The 18,057-nt window shown below is 44.6% G+C and overlaps 1 protein-coding gene across 1 annotated transcript in view; it reads left to right on the forward strand.

The window, feature by feature from the left end:
* The window catches only part of phip (PHIP subunit of CUL4-Ring ligase complex), a 291,703-nt gene that overhangs the window by 131,111 nt on the left and 142,535 nt on the right, over positions 1-18,057 (forward strand). The window contains exon 11 of the mRNA XM_085997697.1: positions 15,015-15,115. Within this exon, the coding sequence (XP_085853823.1) occupies positions 15,015-15,115 (101 nt within the window). The remainder of the gene's footprint in view (positions 1-15,014; positions 15,116-18,057) is intronic.

Below are 18,057 nucleotides of genomic sequence, written 5' to 3' on the forward strand. Positions count from 1 at the left end.
TAAAACTCTGTGTGTAGGTAGATTTCAAATATATAATCTCATAATTTAAAAAATACATATTAATAGTTCTGACTGTAGATAATGTGGGTTATTTTAACAACTGTTTCTAGAAACAGTGGACCAGTGCTTAGTTTCCAGCTGGATACTTCTGTACTTTCATTTTTCATTTGTTTATGAGGCTAATGTAGAGTCATTTTATGGAATATTAAGAGAGATGGGTCTGCGATTTCTTTCCCCGCAACCGCCCCCCCCCCCCAAAAAAAAAACAGGGCTGCTTTATGTACCAATTTCTACTTAGTCTTCTGCACATTGTGTAATATTAATGAGATTTCAATATTTAAATTAATTTTTTGCTAGCTGTTAATGTGATGTGTGCAGAAGATGTAAAATATCTGCTCCACGGAATAGTATCTGTTGTCCAACAGGTAGTTTGGTTTAAAAAAGCAAATATTCATCAGGGTCAGTGGATGGCTGCTGTCTTGGTTTTGACAAGACCCGTCTCTAGTGTATTTGTTTTTCTCATGTTTACTAAGTGCTCATGTCTAGTGAGAGGTAAGTTGGATGCAGGGAGTCACCCTTTTTCCCCTTTACGTATTTGATACATATTCACATTACCTGCATATGCAGGTGCATTGTGAGACTGAAAGTGGATTGTGCCAGTGCACACTGACGAATTATGGGCATTTTACGTCTGGGAATGCAAGGGCATACTTGACAAGATGGCTGGTGCATTACACTTATTCATGTTTGGAATGAAAAACTGTGTATTGGCACATTGATATGCTTATTTACAAGTGTCCTATTATATGATTTTGACAGTACAGGAAACTTTGTGTTATCCGGAGGCTAAATGTCCGGCAAGCTCGAGCCACCGGCAAAAATCAGGAGCCGTTTTGTTAGTTTTTTTTTCCTTCTCGTGGCTTTTTTTTCCAACAGTCAGGCTCTGCAAAGTCTCTCTGAAGCTGTTGCTAAGCGAAGGGAATACACAATGAATGGTAAGACCCTAGGAAAGACAGAGGATCAGAGGGACCTTGGTGTGCATGTACATAGATCCCTGAAGGCAGCAGAACAGGTGGATAAGGTGGTTAAAAAGGCATATGGGATACTTGCCTTCATTAGCTGAGGCATAGAATATAAGAGCAGGGAGGTTATGATGGAGCTGTACAAAAATGCTGGTAAGGCCACAGCTGGAGTACTGTGTGCAGTTCTGGTCGCCACACTATAGGAAGGATGTGATTGCTTTGGAGAGGGTGCAGAGGAGATTTACCAGGATGTTACCTGGGCTGGAGTGCTTCAGCTATGAAGAAAGACTGGAAAGGCTGGGGTTGTTTTCCTTGGAGCAGAGAAGGCTGAGGGGGGACCTGATTGAGGTGTACAAAATTATGAGGGGCGTAGATAGAAAGGAACTTTTCCCCTTAGTAGAGGGGTCAATAACAAGGGGGCATAGATTCAAGGTAAGGGGCAGGAGGTTTAGAGGGGATTTGAGGAAAAATCTGGAACTCACTGCCTGAAAGGGTGGTAGAGGCAGGAACCCTCACAACCTTCAAAAAGCATTTGGATGAGCACTTGAAATGCCATAGCATACAAGGCTACGGACCAAATGCTGGAAAATGGGATTAGATTAGACAGGGCTTGATGGCCGGCGCGGACGCGATGGGCCGAAGGGCCTCTTTCTGTGCTGTTTAACTCTATGACTCTATGACAGAGACGCTTCCAAGGTACGGCCGACTGTTTAGAAGCACGGTGTTTGTTGCCAGATACGGAGCTGATATGCTTCAACATTAACGCTGGTTTGTCCGGCAGTTTTGAGGGAACGGCAACAGCTCGGTCCCATCGGTGCCGGATAGCACAAAGTTTCCTGTATTGTGGAAATAACTTCTATAGCTCACAGCAGGGATAATATTCACAAAATGAAGGAACTACTTGACAACTTCAGTATAGACAGCCTTGGTTTTATGTCTTTCCTTTGTCTGATTACACTGCTGGGAAGCGCCTTGGAATGTTTTTCTGCGTTAAAGACACTGCATAAATTAACATTCTGTATTGTTGCACAAGAATAGTTGCAAGAGAGTTGAAGCTGCCTCCAACTTCTGTCAGGATCTTCCTGATTTGACACTTCACTTTGGCTTTAAGTTGTTCTAGAATGTTTGGGCATCATATACCTGTGTCATCAGCGAGTCACAGAGTAGGAGATTGTAAGGATTGAAACCAAATCAGTATGATGAATAGACGTGTCCTGAGCAATAAAGGGGAAGGTAATCTGCCAGAGCTCTCAAATACCCATCCAGATTGCTGCTTCTGCAAACTAAAGCCTTTTGTTGTTGAGACAGCAGCATAGACACCAACTTTCTGTCACTGTTCCAAGCAGTGTGAAGTACTGTTTGCAGTTTATCCATTACAGTCCGAATAATGACTTTCATTTTTGAATGATTTTTATGCACCGTTATGTTCTTTTCTATCACACCTTTGACCTTAAGGTGAGGAAGGCAAATCATCCCATCCAGAAAGACCCTAAAGTTGCAGCATCTAATTGTATCTTGAGTGCTTCTAGGCTTTCTACTTCTATTACCCTTCCTGGAAGTCTATTCCATATGTTGATCATTCTTGGCCTGAAGAGGAATTTCCTGATGGCAGCACTAAATTGATTTTTTTTACTAGTTTGAACCTATATCCCATTGACCTACTTAATTCAAAGTAATATTCAGAATTTACCTTTTCCATACCCATAACAATTTTATATACCTCCATAAGATCACCTTTCAGATGCCTCCTTTTGTGGTTAAAAAGCCCTAGTTTCTCCAGTCTTTCCTTCTTACTCAAACCTTTGACACGAGAGATTAGCCTTATGGCTCTTCTCTGCATTGCCTCTTCTACTTTAGTGTCTCCCTTGTATCTTAGCGACCAGAAATGGACATATTACTCAAGGTATGATCTGATCAGAGCACTATACATTTTGCTCATGACTTCCGCTGACTTGTATTCTACTGCTTTGGCTGTGTCGTCAACATTCTGTTGTCTTTGTTGATTGCTGTTCTACGTTGGTTGGACAGGGTTAGCTCTAGGTCTACTAAGACTCCTAGGCCTCTTTCAAGTTCATCTGTAGCTTTTTCAAAACCATTCATGGAGTACATGTGTTGCTTATTTTTCCTTCCTCGTTCTCTACCGCCCACCCAAGTACCATAAAAATGTTCTCACCGAGATATCTTCACCACTGCTTTCCTCCCTCAGTCTCTGCACCGAGTGACTTCTCATCCCAATTCATCGTACGCTCTCTCCTCTGAGTTCACTGCCCTCCTATCCTCCCTTATTCTCTCCCTCCATGTAAACTCCCCAACCCATATTCATGTCCACCCCCTTGAACTTGCTATTTCCTGTGGTCTTGCTACTCCCATCGTGTCAATCACAGGTCAGACCATCTCAGTTCACTTTCTTGTATCACTCTCCAGCCACATCCCCCTTTCCCCTCCCAACCCTACTTCCTTCTGTGTTTACCCCAATTCACTTACAACTGCACTTTCAAAATAACAACTGTCCATCCTTTGGCCCTCCATTCACCACGACATTTCAGCAGCTACCGATCTACTCAACCACACCCTCACCACCACCTTTGATGCCCTAATCCCTACTAAAGCAATTACCCTCTCTCACCCTGGCCGTTCCCCCTGGTATGGCCTTCATCTCTGCTCCAAGTCCAAGGGACGCAGACTTGAATGGATATGGCGGACAATTGGTTTAGCCATTCACCGCCAGATCTGCTGGACCACATAAAGCACTATCGGGTCCTGCTCTCCTCTGCTAAAACTGCTCACAATTCCAGGATCTTCTTGGAATGTAAAGTTAAATCCCTGGCTTCTTTTCTCTACTGCACACCATCTTCTTAAATCCCTGTCCCCTGCCTCCTCCACCCTCACCTCCAACAACAAGTGCAAGGAGCTCATGGACTTCTTTGTCACTAAGATTGAGACCATCTGATCAGTTGCCTCTGCCACTTCCCTCCCTTCCCCTAGCCCACTGGCCCAAACTTCCTCTATGGTTCCCCCCTGCCCTAGCCCTGAACTCACATCTTTCTCTAGTTTCTCTCCTATTTCCCCACATGCCCTCTCTGAGCTCATCTTGTCCATGAGACCCACTTCCTGCTCCCTTGACCCTATTTCCACCAAACTGCTGACCACCCAACTTCCTTTCCTGGCTCCTGACGTAATAAAACTCACTACGCACTTGGTTTGAGTATAAAGCAAGGCGTTAATCAACTTGTTTCAGAACATGGAGGTCTAGTTGTACTTCACTAGTTCCTGTCTTACAAAATGTCCCTGGGCAAGCTGGGCCCACGCCCGAGTATTTATACTCCTTGGATGGCGCCACCAGCTGGCCGTCCACTGTTATTTCATGAGTAGTTTATTTATGATGATACAGCTCCCATGTTAGCTGACATTGCTAACGGTTCGCTCTCCTTCAAATCTGCTGTCATCACCCCTCTCAAAAAAACAACCCTTGACCCCTCCCTCCTTGCAAACTACCACCCACCTCCAACCTCCCTTTCCTCTCAAGTCCTTGAACGTGTTGTCGCGTCCTAAACCCGTGCCCATCTTTCCCGGAACTCCATGTTTGAATCCCTCCAATCAGGTTTCCGCCCCTGCCACAGTACCGAAACGGTCATTATCAAAGTCATAAATTACATCCTATGTCACTATGAAAAAGATAAACTATCCCTCCTCGTCCTTCTCAACTTGTCTACAGCCTTTGACATGGTTGACCACACCATCCTCCTCCAAAGCCTCTCCACCATCGTCCCGCTTGCACTCGACTGGTTCCATTCATAGCTATCCACTCATAGCCAGAGAATCACCTGCAATGGCTTCACTTCCCGCTCCTGCTCCGTTACCTCTTGTGTTCCCCATGGATCTATCCTTAACCCCCTCCTATTTCTCATCTACATGTTGCCCCTCGGCGACATCATCCGTAAACACAGCGTCAGTTTCCACAATTACGCTGATGACACCCAGCTCTACCTCACCAGCACATCTCAAGGCCCGTCCACTGTCTCTAAATTGTCAGATTGCTTGTCCGACATCCAGTACTGGATGAACAGAAATTTCCTCCAACTAAATATTGGGAAGACCGAAGCCATTGTCTTCGTTCCCTGCCACAAACTCTGTTCCCTAGTCACCATCCCTCTCCCTGGCAACTGTCTGAGGCTGCCAGACTGTTTGCAACCTTGGTTTCATATTTGACTCCGAAATGAGCTTCTGACCACATATCCGCGCCATCACTAAGACCGCCTATTTCCACCTCCGGAAAATCACCCGATTCTGCCCCTGCCTCAGCTCATCTGCTGCTGAAACCCTAATTCTTTAAGAGGCTCCTTAAAACCTAATGCTTTTGACCAAGCTTATGGTCATCTGCCCTAATATCTCCTTATGTGGCTTGTTGTCAAATTTTGTTTTATAATGCTCCTTGTGAAGCACTGTGGGACATTTTACTACATTAAAGGTGCTATATAAATACAAGTTGTCTTTGTTGTTCCTATGTGCAGTACTTTTCACTTGTCTGCACTAAATTTCATTTTCCATTGTTTTGCCCACATGTATTTTTGTCCAACCAATTATTTTATTTCTGAGCTGCACCTCCCAATTTGGTACCATTTGCGAATTTGATAACTTTTCATTGAGTTTCTGAATCCAGGTCATTTAAGTATGTTAGAACAATAGTGGTCACAACATTGAATCTTGAGACACCCCTTCACCCCTACTCCAACATAACTCCTAATAAATACTTGTTTTCTACCCTTTGGCATTTTCTAATCCATTCCCAGGGGTTACTCAAATCCCCACAGCTTTTTGTTTAACTAATAGCCTTTTGTGTGGAACTTTGTCAAATGCCTTGCAGAGGTCTAGTTAATTGTACTGATTCCAGCTCTGAACTGTTTCTGATGGTCTTGGGTTGGAGACTTGGTTGGTCTTTGAAAACCTCTGCTTAGTGGTGCGTTGGCTCATCATGTTCTACTGCCTAGCAAATCGGATATTAAATTGCTGTTTAAACATGACACATTAAAAATGCAAATGTATTCTGGAACTGCAGCTTTGTAAAGTTGTGAATTTACATTTGATGCCACCTTGTAAATATTATAGCAACTGGTTCTCATTTTTGGTTCTTTCTCTGTCCGGCATTTAAATAACATGTAGACCCTCTTGTACATGGTTGGCTGTATAGTTTGTCACTATACATCGTTAGTTTTCCTGCATTTCTGTGAGTATGGTGCAGAAATCAATTCCATTGTTTCCAAAGACAAACTGGTTTCATTTTGGATCCAAACAACAGTTTTATTAAGGAAACATTACATTGAATTTCAATACAAGCTTGAGTTGCAGAAGGAAAATGATCGTCAACCAAGCTATTGGATAACAAACCTTCTTTTGACTGCTGAAATTGTAGCTTAGCGATGCTGTAATTAGTTGCATTATGTCAGCAAATCTTTTAATGGAATTACCATTAATTTCAAATGAAATCTTAGACTTGCTGGTTTCTGCATTTCCTAAGATTGAGTAGATCGCTCAGACTGCCCTGGAAACTTGCACTACTGTAATGGCGCATCCAGGGACCTTTTGAATCACACAAAATTAAAGAGGGAATTGTGGAGTAAGTGACTTACACCATTAGTTTATGCCTCTTCATATTTTTCTGGGTCGTTTGTGCCGCTCTGCAGTTATCCTTGCTGAAAGCAGTCAGATGTTACTTATCATAGCTCCGCCCTCATTCAAATCAATGATGCTCGCGACTTTCCTGGATTTAAGCCAGTTTTCACACTGCTGCCACTTAGACTTTAAAAAAATAATGGGTTAAGTTGCGTGGCAGTGGTGCGATTTATTGGTCCAAGATTGGTATGGAAAACTGAGAGCCAAAATCAATTCGCTCCAAATGAAGAGTCTCACCTGAACTATCGGAAGAATTGCAGCTGCAATAATTATCATCGACATCACAATCCGTTTCCTGGCAAACATATGTTTAGCAGGATTCAATTGGTGAATAGGGGGTAGCATAATCCAGCAGTCATGCATATGCACCAATTAAATACATCAATATCTATACAAACGGTCCGTACATGTATTGGAAATGTTCACACTGCTAGTTTTGTCAATTATCCTTAAAACACACGGGGCAGGAATTTAACTCAGGAGTCGGGTTGGAGGCGGGACTACAACTTTCGGGTTGTAGTCCCGCCTCCATCGAGATGCGGCCAATCCACGTGATTTTAACTTGATTGATCTTGTTGAGCCCGCCCAGCGGACTCAGCAGGCCAATTAAGGCCCACCCGGCAACAGGTGACATCACAGACTGAAATTTCATCTGTCAAGAGCTTTTGACAGATGAAATATCAGTGTTTCACAGCTGTTTGAAGCTGTCAAACACTGACAGTCTTACTTTTAACCTGAGTCCTTTTCCACAGACTCAGTTAGAATTCTCTCCTGCACAGAAAGCTGAAGGCTGTCACTTTTGACAGTTCGCAGCCATTCTGCTTTCTGTGCTGGTGAGATGAGGGACTCCCAGAACCTAAAGGAAGGAAGGCTGAAAAGGTAAGAAAAGGTATGTAAAATTTATTTAATCACTTTAGACACACCAATCACACTTACCTTTGCACTCATGCACTCATCACTCATCTGAACACCGAAATCTCAACCCCTCCAAGTCCTTCAATCCGACGGCCCGCCTCCTCTAACTTGGCGTGGTTTGGAGCCGTCGGGAATCCCACACTTCAACATCAAAAATAGGGATTAGGCTAAAAACTGCCTGTTAACTACCTGTTAACAGGCAGTTAATTGGCACTAATCCCTTCCTGCCTCGGGTAGGCAGGTCCCAGTGCGGGTACCCGCCTCCTTTGAAACTGGCATGGAGGCGGGTATGGGTGCGGAAAGGGGTCGGGACCCCCGAATTTGGGATTTTAACCCCCCCCCCACGCCTCCAATCTCGACTCCATGGCACAATGAAAATCCTGCCCATGGAATTTAATTAGTTGACAACTATGTTTTAATACGCATCATGAAATCCATAGTATGTGAAGTCTAAATCAAGTTGTCAGTAGTGCGTGAAAAATAACACTTAAGTTAAGTTTGATTCTTTTAATGATCCCTTACTAGAAATTGATGTAATTGTCTCGGCAGTCGATCACATGAAGATCAGCCTGGTCATCTGCCTTCCCTCTACAGGAAACTTTCTGGTATCCGGCACTGACGGGACCGAGCTGGTGCCGTACCATCAAAACTGCCGTAGAAACCAGCGCTAATGTTAAAACATACGGAGCTTTTGAGCTCCGTTTGAATCAACAAACCCTGTTGCTTAGCTTCAAAACAGTCGGCCGCAGCTTAAAAGCGTCTCTGTAGCTAAGCAACAGCTGCAGCTAGACCTTGCAGAGCCGGACTGGAAAAAAAAAAGCAACGAGAAGTAAAAAAACTTATAGGAAACGGCTCCTGAATTTTGCCGGTAGATAGAGCTTTCCGGACATTTAACCTCCGGTTAAACTAAAGTTTCCTGTATTTTGAAATTGATGAATTTCTATGTGCATCCAATTGCAGGGGTCAAGTGTTCAAATATTTTAATTAATAGCTAACAGAACAAATATCTCTGACCAGCTATGGTTTCAAACAAACCTTCCTAAAGTTTACAAGCCCAGTAAATGCTCATGACTACATACATTTTATTGTTAATTTAATAACAAAGATCCTTAAATTTGGGCGGGGGAAATCAGAGAGGTGCTAAACTTCCCTACTCGTTATAAGGTTTGTGGATGCTTGAGATGATCACACAATCAACTAAAATAAGGGTAAATACGAATTGGAGTTCATTGTATGATTCATTTTATGAACGCAGTAGTTATTTTACCACCAGAATAAAGAAATTGCACCATTAGCGATGGGATGAATACATTGGCCATTGGTTTTGCCACTTATTATTTGCTAGATGACCTTTAATCTAATATTTAATTAGAGATGCAGGAAAATGTGGCGGACGTCATGGATGGCAAGATTGGTGCACTAGATGGCAACATTTATGGTGCATGTTGCCAATCTCGTCCTTGGATGAAAATATGTTTTCCCTCAGCTTATCTGGCAAGGCAGGCCGTGTTTGAGTTTTATAATGAAAAGATATATATAAGCATGACACTCAACACGTGACCTTTGTAGAACAAGTATGACAGTGGCAACACTTCTTGATTGAGGGGCCGTCTGTAAGGGTTATTATATACACACACAGCATGAATGATCACTGTAAATTTTTTATATACTAGTGGATCTGCATTAGTGTTGCACACAAGTCAGGGGTCAAGGTAGGGTGGGGAGGGGTTGGGTATGTGAAGAATTTGAAGTTTTGGCAGAGAAAGGAAAGGATTTGATGTAGGGGAGATTGTTTTTGTAGAATACTATTATTAAATAGATATAAAAGATCAACTTCTTTAATGTAATTGGATCTGCCATGGCATTGTTCATGTTAATTTGCAGTAGACATTTACTGTCATCTTCTTGCTAGTTCTCTCTCCCCTTTTGGTTTTCCACATCTTTGTTGTTCGCTACTTGGTCTCTGTGTCTTTTGTTTCTCTCTTTCTTTGTTTTTTTTTTGGTTCTTTCTCCTGTTTTTCTCTCTCTTTTTGCTGGTAGAAGTTATGGGTGTTGTTGGGGAAAGATTTAACCAGGATTTTAGACAGGTTTCGGGTTGCAGTTGAGGGGTGGGATGGATCCGGCAGGGATGATGGATCACAGGACAATAACAGAAAGCAATGCGAAGGGGTGGTGCTTCAGACTCCTTGGCTGACCCACATCCTATCTCCTTTCCTTCCTTCCCTTTTCCACTGACATTGGCTCATCCTCGCCCCATCTTTCCCCATTCCTCTTCTCCTTTGCCCCCGCGCTTTCACCTCCTCTACCCCTTCCCCTTCCCACTGACCCTTTCTCCCATTGCCCGCTCACCCCTTCCCTTTCTCATCACCCCCTCGCCCCCAGTATTCTTTATTTTGCCTCACTCCTCTGCTGCTTCCATTTCTCTTTCCCCCAGTTTCTCAGCAGATTCTTTCTTTTCTTTCCTCTCAGGCTCATCTCATCTCCCTACACTCATTCCCTATATCCGCCCCCCCCCCACCCCCGCACCATTCCTTACTAGGCTGATCTCAAAACCCAGTGTCAGCCGTGGCTAAGTGGGTAGCGCTCTTGCCTCTGTGTTAGAAGGTTGTGGGTTCAAATCTCACTCCAGAGACTTGAGCACAAAAATCTAGGCTCATATTCCAGTGCAATGCTGAGGGAGTGCTGTACTGTCGGAGGTGCTGTCTTTCAAATGAGACGATAAACCAAGGCCCTGTCTGCTCTCTCAGGTGGCTGTAAAAGATCCCATGGCACTATTTCAAAGAAGAGCCGGGGGAGTTATCTGCGATGTCCTGGCCAATATTTATCCCTCAATCGACATAACAAAAACAGATTATCAGGTCATTATCACATGATGAGATGGGACCGGGTAGATAGAAGCAGACTATTTCCAATATTTGAAGGGTCAAAATGAGGGCCCATACATACGACTAAATATATGTGGCTGGATTTTGCGAAGGAAAGGCACTCGTAATTCACCTTGCTGACAGCTGCCCACAAATGTTTCTCCGGCTATTGAGTGGAGACTTGCTCTAATCCGCTGTCTGATTCAGCACAGTGTCCTCTACAGTAGACCCCGCTGCTGGATCCATCCTGCTGTAGAAAATGAACCTTAATGGGACCTATTAAGCCCACCCAGCGCGTTACCCGGCCCAATTAGATGGAGCGGGTCTGGTGATGTCATTCATGACGTGTTTTAAGCCGGGATCCTTAAAGGGACCCTGGCCACATTAAATTTTAAGTTTAATCTAACAAAGTGGGTGTTGAATCTTTACTGTACAATAATATAATAAGTTATATATGAGCGACAAAGAAATATTTAAATAATATCATTAAGTAATATGACTCCCATCTACATTTACGATCAATAACATAATTTAAAAAGTACATTAATTGTGAAGTTATTGGCGCTTTAGTCACAAATCTATAGGCCCCGATTTTCGGCTTGTGTGGGAAATGGTCGGGTTTCCCCGAATGTGGGGTTTCTGACACACACAAAAAAGTGTCAGCCAGCTCCACGCAATTTTCCCTCAAGTGGCCAATTAATTCCCAGCATGTGGGAAGCCTTGCTAATTGTCCAATTCGAGTCAGAAATCCCCACAGTATGATGTCATCATTCGTGGTGCTTTCAAGGTCCATAGCAAGCACTGCATCATCTGAAGGCTTCCAAACGAACCATACAGGATGGCAGAGGAGCCTGCAGCAGCTGTGGCCAGTGCCAGACCCTGAGCTGCCTTCAAATTCGACGAGGCTTCACTGCAGGCATTATTGGATGGGGTTAGGGCCCACAGGGAGGTCCTCTTCCCTAGGTCAGGCAGGAAGAGGCCTCCCACTGAGACCAATGCTGCATGGATGCAGGTGTCAGCAGATGCCAACTCACTGGGAGTCACCAGAAGAACCTTGACATTACATCTCTAACTCCTTCCTTTACTCCCCCACAGTACCATCCAGAGCCCCCGTCCTCACTGTTGAGGAGGAAGAGGCTGTGCAGCCAGACACCTCAGAGGAAGCTCCAACCTCTGAGGGCACAGCGTCAGCAGAAGTAAGCGCACCCAGCACCAGTGCAGACGCTCACACCTCGGGGGGGACCTTCGGGACATAGAGTAGTGTTGTCACCTGGTGTTTCACAGCTCACAAGTGATGCGCCATCAATTACTCAAAAGACTGAAGTTGAGCGAGTAACAATCAGGCTTTTATTAACTAAAGAATGAAGGTCTTGTCTCGAGTGGTCGACCCGTCCAGAATACTAAGGGACTGGGAGGTAGTCACTTATATACCTGGAATAGTGGGAGGAGTCAGCCGAGGCATGTCCAGACCTGTACCTAGTGGAATACACATACAGACACAGACAGGTATGACAGTGGTTTACCACAACAAGTGAGCCTCAGCAGATTCTGGAGACCGGGACAGCAGTGGAAAGTCCTCGTCGGAAGGCGCAGGACTCTGCCAGCTCAGCTCAGCTGCTCTGCATGTCGACCCTCTGCCTCTGGGTCCATCCGCAAGAGAAGAGGTGATGGATCTCCATGCACAGATGCAGGAGTCTCTGGCAGGTTTTGTCTCCAGGGTCGCTGCGAGTGTGGAGCGAATGGAGGAGTCCATAGCGACCATGAGCAGAGCCTTTGTGGAGTCATTGGCGCATGAACGCATCACCATGGAAAGGTTGGCAACCTCCATGGAGGAGATAACTCACCAGGGTATGGAAAACATGGTGAGTGCTCATAAGAGAATGACATCTCTTGAGGAGCGTTGGCCATCTGTTGAACAGAGAAACCAGATCTTCATGGAAGTCCTTCTGAGTAGGACTGTCAGTGCAGAAACGGGTCCCCATGGCCCCCTAAAGCGCAGCAAGGTGCTCTCAAGCCACTTCCAAGCGCTGGCCCCTTCTGGTCTGTGCAGCTTCAGGTGAGTGAGCAGCAGCCTGGTGCTCCTGTTGCTGATCCTGCTGTTCCTGGTTCTGCTGCTGCCGCCTCTGCTGCTGGAGATCCTCTAATGGCAAGAAGGGAAGGAACAAAAGGCGTCCCATGCTTCTCGTAGATGCCTCCACTGAGGAAGCGCTGAGTGAGGGTGGCGAGAGGGGCTTCCCAGGAGATCACATTGGAGAAGTGTGTGAGGCTCCAACCTTCCACAGCTGTGCCTAAGCCTTGAAGAAGTAGCCCCAAACCTGCAACAACAAGGTCCTTCAACATACAAGTGCTGTCCCTTTAAATCGCAGCTTCTCCGATTGACCTGCAGCTGACAGCAAGCAAGCTGGCAAGCTTCACGCCAGGTCTCATCAGCGGGGTTACCCGCAGGCGTGTTTGATGTGGGGAAAGCCCCAAAGTCGCAACGGCCCTGGAAAATCTACTTCAACAAGGTAATTATTGGTCATTAGTGTGCCAACGACCAGTCCCGCCAGTGGCGGCCGGGACTGAAGCGGGTCGTGGGGAAACAGCGGTTCGAAAGTCGGACAGGGCGGGGAATCAGGCGGGGGGGGGGGGTCCCGACCTGCTTTTTTGCCGATTTTCGGCCCCCGGCCACATGAAAAGCCGCCCGACGGCTGCCAGAAAATTGACCCCATAGACTTTTGTATCAGTAACTGGTACAAATAAAAGATGTGTGTGTATAGGTAATACATAAAATTAAACAGATTTTAAATGTAATTGTAAAGAGGTGGATTTACAATCTTATGCAAGTTCAGTGGAAGAGCTGCGGAATCCCTGACAAACAGTGCAAGTGGTGCTCAAAATGTGTTTCTGAGATTTCTGCAGCTCTTCTGTTGAAGTTAACAATGGACAAGTGAGACAATCGTCGCAGAAATTCACCCTGAAGTCTCAAACTCAAAAATTACATTAGTCATATTCAGGGACTGAAAGCAAATTGAACCAGTGGAATGAGTGATGAGAATGAACTTGTTATGGTTGATGACTTGATTTAATGTGTAACTGGACAATCACTATATACTGTGAGAAAAACCTGATCAGAAACAACACAATCTAATGGTTTATGTCATTTTTTATAATGCAGATCAATTCACTGCAATTACTGTTGAGTTGGAAGGTAACAACTGAGAATGGCCAGTGAAAAATATATTTCCCTCACCTTCCGGGGTAGCACTTGCATCCCTTCAGGAATTTCTGAATTAACATTTACCAGTAGCTTTTCAAGTAGAACAGAATCTCCATCAATCTGTTAGCTGATGTAATCAACATGTTTTTATTTTGGTTTGTTTTCCATGCTGTCAAGCCATCAGCTGGAGCAATGGCCATGGAACTCATGCCTCAGGTTGACAGACGTGGTTACTGAGCTGCGTGAATCCCATGGCTATGCAGGGAAATTTAAAAAGCAGGGGGAAAAAGGCTCTTAAGTGCCTGTAAAGTACCTCATAATGATTTCAATGGGGTCCCCCGCTGCTGCAGGTCAGGTCGGCTCCACGATGACGTGCCTGTGGGAAAGGCGTGTGGAGGTGAGAAAAAACAACTTTCCCACCCAACCCACCACCGATCGCGCCCGCTACCACAACAGAAAATTCAGCCCGCGAGTCTAAACCAGGAAGTATAAATTAGATTTAAATCATGTACAGAAAGCCAAATAAAGATTGTGAAAGACAGATGGGCTTAAGAGAGAGAGATAAAAGAGACAGACAGAAAAAGTAAAAAATAATTTAATTGTAAAATTTTAAAATCTCCAATAATAATTAACTTCTGAACAATTGAAACACCACACTTGTAAAATTTAATTTTCAGGGCCAGAGAGGTTGTTTGGCAGTAATTATCACTTATAACGCCGTTAAAAATTCACTTACTGCTGAATGCACCAGCCCTAACTTTTTCTGGCATCTTTAGTGGAGAACTAGGGTGCCAGTACCCCAACTTCACGCCATAACAGTGATTTCAATGCCGACTCTCTCTGTGAGATACTGTTGCAGCGCATCCTGTTGAGGAAGTGTATCTCTGACAGCAGCTTCTTGATTTCCGTGTTTAAGCGCGCATGTGTGGACGCCAGAAGTTGCTGTCAGATTTTCTCCTTGCAACAGTGAGCGCTGTTAGCCTCATCGTTATTGTCTACACAAATCCGAGCCAAGATATTTAGAACAGTGAGCAAGAGAAACTTCTTTACACACAGTTGCGAGGCTATGGCATTCAGGTCCAGGTCCAGTGGTTGATGCATAAACTGTGCCAACATTCAAGATTAAATTTGGTGAAGGAAAGGGGGATAAAGGGATAGTGAACAGGGCTTGTAAATGTGATTAGGAGAGTTTGCTAATGCTGAGGGTAAAAGCCATTCTGACTGGCTGTTTCTGTGTATGTGTTACTGTTTCTATTGTGAGAAAGATGATAATTAAAGGTATTTGCTTTTAAACACTGGTCGGATGTGTATAGTCTATGTTGACATGAGTCTGTCTCTTTACAGGTGGAATGTTTTTGGCAACAGGGAGCACAGATCACATTATAAGAGTTTACTACTTTGGGTCAGGGCAACCTGAGAAGATTTCAGAGTTGGAGTTTCATACTGTAAGTATCTTTTTTTTAAAAGGAAGATTAGTTGATTTCCCATGGTGAAAACAAAGTGAATGTCTTGAACATGGAATAAAAAAATAAAAAATATATTAATTGTAAGAAAAGATAAATGTTAAAATCACACTGTATTAAATTTAATCATAGAATCTTACAGCACAGAAGGAGGCCATTCGGTCTGTTGTGTTCTTTGAAAGAGCTGTTCAAATTAGTCCCACACTCAGCATTCCCCCTAAGCTGGTTACTGCCCCACTTGCCAGAGAAAACTTGCTCTATCAAAACCCCTCATAATTTTGAATACCTCTATTAGGTCTCCGCTAATTAGGATCACTGCTGGGGCCTCGGCTATTTACAGGAAACTCTTTTTTATCCGGGACCGGGGTGGTGCCGGTTTATCAAAAAGTCCGGATTACAGAGAGTTATAGTTAAAAGATACGAGAGCTCCGTACACAGTAACAAATTCAGGCTTCCCTGTTGCTTAGCAACAGCTGCAAGAACCCCGGACGCAGACCAAGCGTCCCTGTTGCTTAGCAACAAGTGCAGAAACCCCCGATTACACAGCCAAGAGTCAAGAAACGGCCACTAATATGAAGAAAAACTTAACTGAACCTACTCCTGAATTTTGCCAGTTAACCAAGATTTCCGGTTGTTTGGCTGTCGGTAAATCGAGAGTTTCCTGTATACAATCTAGATTAATGACCTAGATGAAGGGACCGAGTGTAATGTATCCAAGTTTGCTGACGATACAAAGCTAGGTAGGACAGTAAGCTGTAAGGAGAACACAAAGGGGGAGAAATTCTCTATCGCCCGATTTGTGGCGCAAAGTTTAGCGCCTGGCGCTAATTATCACCTCTGACTGCAAACTTGGCTTCTATCGCCCCATGAGGTGATTTGAGCGCTAAATCAGGCGCTACAAACCTCTCTTAAGGCACTAACGCTGAGGAGTGAGGCGCTACCTCAGAACGCTGGCGAAGCTCATGTGATGTCAGTTAGCAATGGAATACAGACACAATGGCGTTTTTAAAGGGGAGGGTCGATCTTGCCCTCCATCCACACTCTGCTTATTGCTCATTGCAGCCTTGAATCTCAGCCTGGAGAGACCTGTACATCAATTCTGCTGGAAAGAACAATGGAGAGGCCCAGGGAAAGAGCTCAGAGTGCAGCCCCCATAGTCTCTTCTAAATTGATGCAAGGAAGGTCAAATCAACATGAACCTGCAAACTGCTGCTCAGTACCCAAAACTCCTTCACACAGCATCGAATCTCTCCAGAAGTCTTTCTCTCTCTCTCTCTCAGAATGTGTGGTGCAAAAATGTCGCTGACAAAAAAGAGGCAGGAAATAGCCGCCTTTAAATAGTGCTCCCCCAGTCCCTTCCCGACTGCAAAACGTTCCCCTCTACCTGTCATTGCTAGCAGCAGGCAGAAAGGCAGGGGGCGCCACTCAATATCCGGTCCGGGGCGTTGCACACTCGACTGATGTCACGATCTGCGGGTGCAGGAGATCGTGGCAGTAGATTTTAGCGCCGCCGTAAAATGTCTGGTCAGTTTCGCGAGCGGTGCAAACATCGCCGTGCCCGGGCGCTAGTTGCTTTGCGCCCCATTAGCGCCCTCTTAAGGCGCTAACGGGAGGCACTAATCAACCGAATTTTTCCCCCAAAGAGTCTGCAAAAGGATATAGATAGACTAATTGAGTGGGCAGTAAGGTGGCAGATGGAGTATAATGTAGGGAAATATGAGGTTATTCACTTTGGTAGGAAGAATAGAAAAACAATATTTTTTAAATGGTGAGAAACTTTTAAATGTTGGTGTTGAGAGAGATTTGGGTGAAAGTTAGCATACAGGTACAGCAAGCAATAAGGAAGGCAAATGGCATGTTGGCCTTTATTGCAAGGAGGTTGGAGTATAAGAGTAAGGAAGTCTTGCTACAATTGTACAGGGCCTTGGTGAGACCACACCTGGAGTACTGCGCACAGTTTTGTTCTCCTTATCTAAGGAAGGATATACTTGCCTTGGAGGCGGTGCAACGAAGGTTCACTGGATTGATTCCTGGGATGAGAGGGCTGTCCTATGATGAGAGATTGTGTAGATTGGGCCTATACTCTCTGGAGTTTAGAAGAATGAGAGGTGATCTCATTGAAACATACAAGATTCTGAAGGGGATTGACAGGGTAGATGCTGAGAGGTTTCCCCTGGCTGGAGTGTCTAGAACTAGGGGGCATAGTCTCAGGATAAGGGGTAGGCCATTTAAGACTGAGATGAGGAGGAATTGCTTCACTCGGAGGGCTGTGAATCTTTGGAATTCTCTGCCCCAGAGGGCTGTGAATGCTGAGTCTTTGAGTATATTCAAGGCTGAGATAGATAGATTTTTGGACTCTAGAGGAATCAAGGGCTATGGAGATAGGGCAGGAAAGTGGAGTTGAGGTCGATGGTCAGCCATGATCTTATTGAATGGTGGAGCTGGCTCGAGGGGCTGTATGGCCTACCCCTGCTCCTATTTCTTATGTTCTTAACCTTCTCTACTCTAAGGAGAACAATCCCAGCTTCTCCAATCTCTCCACATGACTGAAGTCCCTCATCCCTGGTATCATGGTAAACCACCTCTGTACCCTCTCCAAGGCCTTGGCATCCTTCCTAAAATATGGTGCCTGGAATTGTACACAATACTCCAGCTGAGGCCTAACCAGTGATTTGTAAAGGCATGACTTCCTTGTTTTTGTATTCAATGCCCCTATTTACAAAGTCAAGTATCCCATATGCTTTCTTAACCGCCTTATCAACTTGTTAAAATGTTAAAAGAACTGAGACTTAACATTACAGTAGTAGAATGTCAGCTTCTTTACAAAGCCACTGTTTGCTCTCATCACAGACTCTCTGGGCCAAAGTTAACAGTTTCATCATCACAAATTTGAAGTGCGGCAAAAAATGGCCCGGAATTTGCAG

This window comes from Somniosus microcephalus, chromosome 9 (genome assembly GCF_052327205.1).
Source record: "Somniosus microcephalus isolate GS21.2 chromosome 9, FLI_Smic_1.0, whole genome shotgun sequence".
Lineage (NCBI taxonomy): Eukaryota > Metazoa > Chordata > Chondrichthyes > Squaliformes > Somniosidae > Somniosus > Somniosus microcephalus.